Below are 10,652 nucleotides of genomic sequence, written 5' to 3'. Positions count from 1 at the left end.
ATAATATTTATATTTTAGATTTAACTTGTGGCGGGCTTTTTTCCGCTTCGAATCTACGTCGGATTAAAACACAGAAATAGTTAAATTTATTTATATCTATAAACTGTACAAAGTTTTCTGGTTATTCATATCTATCACGAGCATGGAGAGGTCGTCACTCAATTTCATTTGTATTGTGGGTTGTGCTGTATCTGTAAACACAAATATATTTATTTAATAAGCATTTAAATCTATATTTAAATGATAAAAATGATTTTGTTTATCGATCATTTCTAGATGCATTACTTTCTAAATATTTTATTTTACTTTTACTTCTTAGACAGGAGTGTGTAAGAGTAATAGGTAATATATTATTATGACAATAATAATAACCAAGCCCCTCATATAAAAAAAAAAAAAACAAATTCTTCATTCCATAAAGTTTTTAGAGTAGGTAGTACAAGAATCACACAAAAACCATAAAATCACTATGGAGTTACAACATATCTACTTTTCAAACATACCTTCAGCGTTAGGAACATAAAAAACTGGAACTTCATGTTTAATTTCCATAGCACTGTTATTAGCTTCATTCACGTCCGCAAACACTACCTCTGGTATTTCATCTGTCAGACACAATAACGATTTAGCATAGGGTTCCTTAAATTGGAATAAATAGAATGTTAAAAAGTGTAGAATAGGTCCCAACAGGCTGTGAATAACATGTTGATATTACTTCAAAGAACAGGATGATATGTGTTTTTAGACAATATTTTATCAATTAGATCTTGCCCAAACATTTCAATTAAATATTTGAAAGTGATAAACCTCTAACGATATTACCATTTGTAGAGATTGTTGTCAATTTCTTTTCTGACATTCACTGCTAGTCATAGTTCTCCTCCAAGGTATGCCACAACAACAATAGAATATGATATATTCATTGATACACTGTCTATTGACAGTTAAATTGATTACGAGTATATTCAACTAAAAAAGAATTATAATACCTATTATTGTGAATTTTTTATTTATAATTTTTTGTCTTAGACATTTTTAAAATTTTTATAATTTTTTATCTTTGACAAAAGGCAGATCTTTTATTAAATATCAAGAATTAATTCGTAAAAATATAATTTTTATTAATGCCAAAGTAGCCATTAATTTTGTTGGTAGTGATAATTTTTATTTTTATAAGTTCAGAAGGAGCCAAGATATAAAGGAATGTTTTGAAAATAATTATTCAATAATTTATAATTAATTATTCTCAAATACTAAACCCTTACCTCTAATACCAGATGCTGCAACTTCTACCTTCTGCTTTTTCATAGGCCTCTCAGCTTCACTCCCTCGCTTTTTACCGATTCTGCTCTTTTTCACCTTCTTTTGCTCTTGCTGACGATTCAGCATCATTGACACTTCATTCCTTATATCATTCTTCACATCATCCGACAAGTCCACACCACTATCATATTTCTTGACATACTTGGTTATGGGCTCATCATCGCTGCTGTCAGGATCGTTCAGGGACTCTTGTCTGAATACATTCTGTAAGTTCTGTATTCTGTCTTGAATCGTTTTCTGCAGTTTTCAACAAATTTATTGATTACTTTTTTTAAATTTGTACTATACAATTATTTGTATACAGATAGCCTTCCTATAACACGGTAGATACGTTCTTATAAAGTCCTGTGTTGTGCAAAACCGTGTTAAATAAGACTAGAAGCCAGTACAAAAAGGAGAGTAATTATTCTGAATAAAACATCTCAACTATATATATTTTTAACTATTTATTATACTTAAAAAATAAGCAGCAAAATTTCAGTTATTTTCATATATTGCGTATTCATAATACTTAATATAATCTTCTAAATAATTTTAAACAAAAAAGTTCATTATCTGTTGTAGAAGTACCGTGATAAAAGAGGGCTTTGTGGATTTTTTCTTTTCGTATAAGAGTAGAGCAGTTTTGTAAAATACCATGTTATAGAAGCATTATTGCAAATAGTCACAAGAGAAATTGACACCAGAACTGCAGTATACTCAGCTATATTTTTTAATAATTAATTGAACAGAAACTTACAAATTTGAGAGGCTTTGGTATCCTGATCATATAATGATTGGGATGCTCCTCCAGGACCTCACAAGTGGAACATAAATCGTAATCGGGGCATGTGAGACACTTATAACGGAAACCATATACTGGTTTCTTACATCCATTGCATACTATGTTTTCATGGTGTAGCTCTTCTTCACTGCTTCCGGTTTCTGTAAATATATTTTTTTATTGCTTAGGTGGGTGGACGAGCTCACAGCCCACCTGGTGTTAAGTGGTTACTGGAGCCCATAGACATCTACAACGTAAATGTGCCACCCACCTTGAGATATAAGTTGTAAGGTCTCAGTATAGTTACAACGGCTGCCCCACCCTTAAAACCGAAACGCATTACTGCTTCACAGCAGAAATAGGCAGGCTGGTGGAACGAGCCCGCACGGACTCACAAAAAAAATTGGTAATGAATGAATGAATAATAATCCAGCATGGAACATCAAGGCTGGTGTTGATCTCAGTACTACTGATCAATGCCAATAAGTTTTAACGTTTGGAAAGTCCTACCTCCATCTTCCCCTGGTAAATGTAGACTTGGTACAGCATCAGCGTGCAAGTGTTTGTTCTTTATACTGGACTGAGCGAAATGTCTGGAACACACCCTATATCTCAGGCGGACATCGGGTTTCTTTTCCAGTAGATCTAGTCTATTTGCTAGTTTCAACCATTCCTTTTGTCTGGAACAAGTAAGAAATATATATACTGTATATTTTTCATTTTCATTAAACACATACGTAAAAATATTATAGATTCGACAGTTTAGGAAAACAGAGCAAGCACGACTGTATTTGTATAGAAAAACTTGGTATGACTGTTTATTTAATTTTATGGGTCTTATTAGTTGATTAGGTATCTCGATTAGAAACAATGTATAAAAATAGAGAAAATTCACACCTCTCCTCTTCTTTTGGTAAACAATAATAATTTAAAAGTTTATAATTTCTACTGTTTCTTCCGCAACCCGATACACAGCAATAATTAACCATTATGTTTTATAGCAATTTACATCGTAAGTTGTGAAATAGTTTCCTCTTTGCTTCAATACCTAAATAAAACAAATATTTTTGTTGATATATGTTAAGATTTTTGACAACAAATTCAAAATAATTACATGATAGATAGTTAGTAGTTTTATTCTTTCAAGTGGAAAGGCAAAGATGTCATTCCATACATCTTAACCTTTTATATATATTTTTTATATGAAAAATGATATTATGAAATGAAATTAAATCATATGAAATGAGATGAGATGATATGGGATGAGATGAGATGATATGGGATGAAATATAATCTCAGTAATATGGTGGTCATTTACTGAGATTTTTTCAGTAAACTTTTTGGAGGATCCCTAGAAGTTACGTTCAGCAGCTTGTTTCATTTTCCCACATTTGTGCACTTTCACAGATACTAAACAGTTCATAAATCACCGTTATTTAATTAGTTTTGGTAATTTTGGTTCCCGGCTCGGTAATTTTGATGTAGCCGGTTACCTTCATGACATATGCACAGGGTCTGGACAAATCAATCGATCCCCAGTCGAGGATGGAAACTTGTCCAGCAAGGTATCCAAGGTCCCCGATGTACGTCTAAGATTAAGCAAACGAGTAATTGCACATACGCACCTGAGACTGTCACACGGAGTTCCTGGACGCGTCCACTGTTCTAGATCCACTAGGCCGCGAATTGTTTCGTTTTAGAACTTTCACCCGCAGTCGTCAAATTCGGTTGCGTTTGAATTTTAACACGGCGTGAATGAGGTGAGAAATTGTTACACCCGCTACGAGGTGGGTATGAGATACCCGAACCTTTACGTCCAGCTACTGGAACGGCGGGACTCGCATAGCAGCAATAACAATAAATAATTTGCGCTTAAATAATTTGCTTAAAACTTCGCAGGTATGACATACCCCACCTCACTCACGCCGAGTTAAGATTTGGTTGCGTATCTTTCCCGTTCTTAATCGATGCGTGTGTGCATACGATGTTGCTTCGCTCTGTCATTTATAAGTGGACACCGAATGGCGGGTAAAATTTCAGGTACAAAATTTGCCGCGAAGACGGTACAGGTGGTCATAGCCAAAAAGTCACCCGATCTAAAGATAAGACGCCCGGTGCATTCGTATCTGTGCGACTATATCAGTGTTCGAATCATGCATGCATGTACCAATTATTTTGATGAAATATGTTCTTAACAAACTATCTCTAATGACCTCTACGGTGAAGTGATAAGATCGTGTAATAAAAATCAAACCCGCAAAAAATCTAATTTGCGTAATTACTGGTGATAGGAAGTATTGTTCATCTTCACAGGTATATACCATCATCCTATTTCTGCTTTGAAGCAGTAATACTTTTCGGCTTGAAGGGTGGTCCAGCCGTTGTACGGATTCCTTTCTTCTCAGAATTACTACAGTATATTTACTAAGATTTCCGAGGACTTTTTTGGATTCTAGGATTTGTGGACAAGCTCACGGCTCACCTGCTGTTAAGTGGGGACCGGAGCTAGGTTTTATGAATTTTTTTATTGCATAGATGGGTGGACGAGCTCACAGCCCACTTGGTGTTAAGTGGTTACTAGAGCCCATAGACATCTACAACGTAAATGCGCCACCCACCTTGAGATATAAGTTCTAAGGTCTCAGTATAGTTACAACGGCTGCCCCACCCTTCAAACCGAAACGCATTACTGCTTCACGGCAGAAATAGGCAGGGTGGTGGTACCTTCCCATTCGGACTCACAAGAGGTCCTACCACCAGGTAGACATCAAAAACGTAAATTCCGCTATCCACCTTGAAACATGAGGTCTAAGGCCGTGTGGCAGGAAACAGCTTGGCTGTGCAGCTGGCGTTGCTGTCGTCCATGAGCGATGGTAGTCAATCATCATCACGCTCGTCTGGCTAAGGCAATAAAAAAGACTTAGTGGGTCGCGATTCCGATCCGGTGGTAGATTCAGCGAAGCACTGCTCTTGCTAGGGCTAGTGTTAGCAAACTCTTTCAGGTTGAGCGTCGTGCTCACACCCATCAGATAGGGTGAAGCCAGTATAATCGTTCAAGGCTAATGACAGATATATAACCCAAAAAAAAGAACGTCAATTGTCGGACGAGCTTGTCGGCTTATTTGTGATAATTTGGCAAAGCAATTGCTTTTAGCAAGAATAATAAAAATACATTCATAAAACTAATATGTGAGTCGACTATTATCAAAGCCGGCAATGTGCCTTTGGATAATTATTGGTAAATCAGAAAAACGAATTATTGACTTTGTATTCCATTGGCAGTCACAAAACTCTTCTGAACGACATCTTAGATAAATAACAGGTTAAGTATTAACCTTTATTTAATGCAGGTTTTGAACCGTATTCTTTGAAGGAGACGATTATATTCAAATCAATCTGTATTGACATATCAATAAATTTTTTTTGTCCAAATGCACAGATTGCCACCTTTGATAATAGACGACTCAATTGTAACGTAACGCTGGTGATATAACGAATGTAAAGTGTTAATTAATTACCTACTTCTCTATAGTTATAATTGCCATCAACTGAGTAGCTTTATTGATGTATTTAACACTAATCATACCAACACTTACTGTCTGTTAAGTATTACTCAAAATAAACAAAAAAAAAAGTATAGGTAATAACTGTAGTTTAATTGGTAAGAAGTCATGAAGTCAAATGTGCAAAAGCAATAAGATGATATGTGCATTTTCAATGCAAAAGTTCAAAATGGGTCATTTGAATCGTTAAGCTATGTCTTGTTAAATATTATAGAAAATATGATCCAGCGGTAATTCATCCAGTCTCGAGTCTAGACTATGTCTATAGAATATAAAATATTGTTATGTAGATATGCAACGAAGATCGCAACGATTTCGCACGAAATAACCTCTCCGAGTTTCAAGGGCGTCGATTGTTCCAGAATGTAGTGGAACATATAACAACATCTACACAGTACAACACCCCTCAATCAATAAAACGGCTCACCCAAACGCACACATTCAAACTAACAGTGTAGTTCCGCTACTCGCCGTGAGGTGGTTTCTTGCAAACTATAAAAACGTGCTAACCAGTGCACCGGCATGCCAATTCACGAAAGCTGTGTTGCGAGTTCGAACGAACTGTGATATCACTTGATATTTCGCATCCTAAAGTAAAGTAAAAATGTCTCTGCTGCCATTCATCCTGGGATACCAACCGAACCGCCTTCGCGATCAGGACTTCGGACTGGCGCTTACTCCGGACGATCTCCTGACGGCCGTCATCACGCCAACGATGTCCAGAGATTACTACCGGCCGTGGAAGCAGATGGCGATGGCCAATAGAGACGTCGGTTCCACCATCACCTCGAATAAGGACAAATTCCAGGTCAACTTAGACGTTCAACACTTTTCGCCCGAAGAAATCTCAGTGAAGACAGCCGACGGCTACGTCATCGTCGAAGGTAAGCACGAGGAGAGGCAGGACGAGCACGGCTACATCTCTCGTCAGTTCACGCGGCGTTACGCTCTGCCAGAAAACTGTAACCCCGACACTGTCGAATCTCGGCTGTCCTCTGACGGCGTGCTGACCGTGATCGCTCCCAGGACTCCGGCTGCCACGAAGAACGAGCGAGCTGTTCCCATCACTCAAACCGGCCCGGTCCGGAAGGAGATTAAGGAGCCCACTGCGGAAGTTGAGAGCAACGAAACAAAACAATGACTCTCGGAACGCTGTGAATCAAAAAAGTGTAGCGTGTGTTAATTTTATTTGCATTCCTCGTGCGTGCTTGTGAGACTGATCGCTTTATCGTATTTATATTTAATAAAACCTATTAATAAATAAATTGTTTGATTTATTTAAATCGATGTATTCATGTACCTACACGCACGTTTGATGGACTCGTTTATCAAATACGAATCGTCGGCAATAAGTAGTTTTCATTGCTAACAAAAACAATAAGTATATTTAAGATAAGTACAGAGGGTTCCGTCCGTATAGTCTGTCACAGTTCTAGCTCACTTCCGTCACAAAATTTTTGATGGGAACCCGTAGTTAACTTATTATTTGCTTCCCCACAATCGATTCTTAAGGTAGATGTTTACATTATATCGCTCTCTTGTGATTTCAATTTTAGTGGCAGTGGAAACGACGGGTGTGTGGAGTTCGGAGGCCAAAAAGTTTATTGCCGCAATTGGCGACCGCCTCAGAGGGCAAGGCCACGATCCTCGGTCTGCTTCGATGATCGAAGTCGGTCTGGGTCGTACCTGGTTCAGAGATTATCCATTGCCATACAGCGTGGCAATGCTGCTAGCGTAATGGGTACTTTCGGGCCAGGAGCGATCCAGAGTGGCTTGTTTGACTAGCCGATGCCTACGCGCGCATTGCTGTTAGCGCGGACCTATTTATGTTACTTATAATGACGCTTGCAGCTGAAAGTAAGTATTGTACTTTTTGACGAAGCATTTTAGTTATACAATTGACATCTGAGCCGTTTGTCTCAATATCGGTATCCAAATCGTGTTGTCTATTCTGTAAGCTACGGATTTTAATATTTAATTTGATCTTGTCCTTACCTGATGTTTAAGCGGCAATAAAACCGGTTTTCAGCACAATGTGAACGCAACCCAAAAAGATACAATAGAGGAACATAAGTTTTTATTTATTTTATTGCTTAGATTGGTGGATGAGCTCATGGCCCACCCGGTGTTAAGTGGTTACCGGGGCCCATAGACACCTAAGACGTAAGTGCCGCCACCCACCTCGAGACATGAGTTCTTAGATCACAGTTTTTACAGTACAACGGCTGCCGGCTGTTTTGCGTAATTACCGGTGGTAGGACCTCTTGTGAGTCCGCACGGGTAGCCACCACCACCCTGCCTATTTCTGATGTAAAGCAGTAATGGGTTTCGGTTTGAAGGGTGGGGCAGTCATTGTAACTTTACTGAGACTTTGGAACGCCTTATATCTCAAGATGGGTGACGCATTTACGTTGTGATGTCTATGGGCTCCAGTAACCATTTAACACCAGGTGGGCTGTGAGCTCGTCCACCAATCTAAGGAATAAAAAACAAGTTATGTACCACTTTAAAAATGTAAGAAGAAATGCAAACTTGTAATAAAGGAGGTGTAATTCGAAAAAAAAAATCAGAGAGAGATTAATTCTTACCAGAAATTTTAATTATGGTCTAATTTCTTTCTTTTCTTTTTATCGATTCAAAAGGAATTCAGATAACTACAGTATTTCAATGGAAGTCAACAAAAGACTCGACACAATGACATCTTTGTGTTCATTATCAACTTCAACGATGTGTGTCTTAAATGTCAATTGTATTATGGATATGTGTATACTACAATTGAGGCCATCAGCGCAAAAACGGCCTAACCCACAATTTTTTATATTCAAGCTTATATAACGTATATTGGAATTTATTTAAGATATAATTAATTTTTATGCAAAACCGGCCTATCCACAGTTTCAGCCATAGATAACAGATAGCTTTGTAAACATTATTTTTGCGCGTATTGTTTTTTTGCCTACTGTAACGGACGTGACGTTAGCTGCCATGCCCTGCCGCCAGCCATGCCGCCAAGCCATGTTAGCACGCCCCCTTCCGCCACTGTCACTAGCCAAAGCCAACGAAGGGGGGATAGTGTTAATAAAACAAGCCATGCCAGCCATTTCTACCCGCTTTCTGCTTTCTTGCACAAATAAATTAGCTTGTCGTTACGCTGCTGGTTTTTTTTTGTCGCATCATTTGCAACACTACTCAAATTCAAAATCATGAAAATTCAAACCTAATTGCCTCCATACTAACTATGAAAAGCTTAGGTCACTTTTGCGCTGAATGCCTCAATTGAGGCTTTAATCTCATGTGTCAAGGAGGACAGCGGCATCAACGTTGTGAGGCCTTGAGTTCTGGTTACCATTAACACGAGGTCGGCCGTGAGCTCGTTCATTTGTCTAACCAACAAAAAAATCTTGAACACAGTATAGTTATGGACTTAATACCAGTCAGGGGAAATGTCCCGCGGCACAGATCCATCACTCCACAGCAGTAGCTGCTACAGAAGATGTTTGACAGATGCCTGAATTGCGCTAATGACATTTTCACGATTACCAGTTTGAAGTCGTCGTGGCCTAACGGATAAGACGTCCGGCGCACTCGTGTTGAGCGATGCACCGATGTTCGAATCTCAGGCGGGTACCAATTTTTCTAATGAAATACGTACTCAACAAATGTTCACGATTGACTTCCACGGTGAAGGAATAACATCGTGTAATAAAAATGACACCCGCAAAATTATAATTTGCGTAATTACTGGTGGTAGGAACTCTTGTGAGTTCGCGCGGGTGGGTACCACCGCCCTGCCTATTTCTGCCGTGAAGCAGTAATGCGTTTCGGTTAGAAGGGTGGGGCAGCCGTTGTAACTATACTGAGACCTTAGAACTTATATCTCAAGGTGGGTGGCGCATATACATTGTGGATGTCTATGGGCTCCAGTAACCATTTAACACCAGGTGGGCTGTGAGCTCGTCCACCCATCTAAGCAATAAAAAAAAAAAACCAGACCCGAATTTCAATATGTAGGTCGACGGTTGTATATCTCCCATTTGTAGATTCTTCTAGAACTCAATACAATTACAATTAGGAGTACCTTGAATTGGTATTTGGTAAAGCGAATTTTTCAAATAGCCGATATGACCTTACAGTTCTGATGTGAGATTTGGGCTCAGCTTATAAATCCCAAATTGTTTTCAGTTTAAGTAAGGCGTTGCTGCTTCAGCTTTCGATCGAGACTTCCAAAGTTCTACCTGCTTTCGGCTTCCAGAGCAAACCATTCTACCTGACCACCTGTAGATACAACGCACTATAGACGCATATAACTCAGTGGGTTAAGTGTTACTTTATTCCATTTATTTACAAGGGCGGATCCAGCTTTGGCGCTAGGAGGGGGTCACATAGTCGTGGGCAAGTTAAGAACTTCTAATTTAATTTTGATAACAATAGATAATGAATAAATCATGATATTCTTCAATTAGTCCAAGTTAGTTCAAGTCCTGGAACTAGCTCAGAGGGGGGGTCATGACCCCCATGACCCCCCCCCTGGATCCGCCGTTGTTTATTTATTATGTTTACCTAAAAATATGAGAAACTAATGGTGTTACGATGTCACGGTAACGATAGAGAGCCAGTGTTACTAATTTAAAGAACAATATTTAAGATATTACAAAGCTATTCACTACTTCGTCAGTATTGCCATTTAAACGATAATAAGCTGACGTAATCGACTGTTGTCTGAAAGAAATCACTGTACGCCATCGCATTACTCGTTAAAATTATTTATTAAAGTATTATCCAACATTTTACTTTGAGTTTCGGAGGGTATTATTTCTTTGAACAGACAGAGAAGCAATTAAATTATTTATCAGTAACGGTATAAGTACGTTAAGTGGCTGCGTGGGTCTCTACAACATCTCCAAAAAACCCACTTTAGTGTACCTTATACATAAGCACATACAAATATAATTATTGGTAAAATTCATATATATTCATAGTCGTCGTGGCCTAAAGGATAAGAC

General features: G+C 38.4%; 2 protein-coding genes across 2 annotated transcripts; one reads left to right on the top strand and one right to left on the bottom strand.

Annotated features, from left to right (window-relative positions):
* Window positions 1-77: 77 nt before the first annotated feature.
* On the bottom strand, window positions 78-3,640 carry LOC134201555 (uncharacterized). Its single transcript, XM_062676678.1, has 6 exons — window positions 2,984-3,640; window positions 2,597-2,766; window positions 2,063-2,247; window positions 1,266-1,560; window positions 504-605; window positions 78-191 (listed from the first exon to the last, which is right to left on the bottom strand). Exons 1-6 carry the CDS (start codon window positions 3,073-3,075, stop codon window positions 97-99), a joined length of 939 nt encoding a protein of 312 aa, XP_062532662.1. The 5' UTR covers window positions 3,076-3,640; the 3' UTR covers window positions 78-96.
* Window positions 3,641-6,182: 2,542 nt separating this feature from the next.
* Window positions 6,183-6,914, top strand: Hsp20.1 (heat shock protein hsp20.1). Its single transcript, NM_001043476.1, is given in 1 exon segment — window positions 6,183-6,914. A coding segment is annotated over 1 exon segment (537 nt). The 5' UTR covers window positions 6,183-6,253; the 3' UTR covers window positions 6,791-6,914.
* Window positions 6,915-10,652: the final 3,738 nt, after the last annotated feature.

The sequence above is a fragment of the Bombyx mori genome, chromosome 27 (assembly GCF_030269925.1).
Source record: "Bombyx mori chromosome 27, ASM3026992v2".
Lineage (NCBI taxonomy): Eukaryota > Metazoa > Arthropoda > Insecta > Lepidoptera > Bombycidae > Bombyx > Bombyx mori.
Note: the sequence above shows the minus strand (reverse complement) of the source record. Positions and strands in the feature narration are given on the sequence as shown.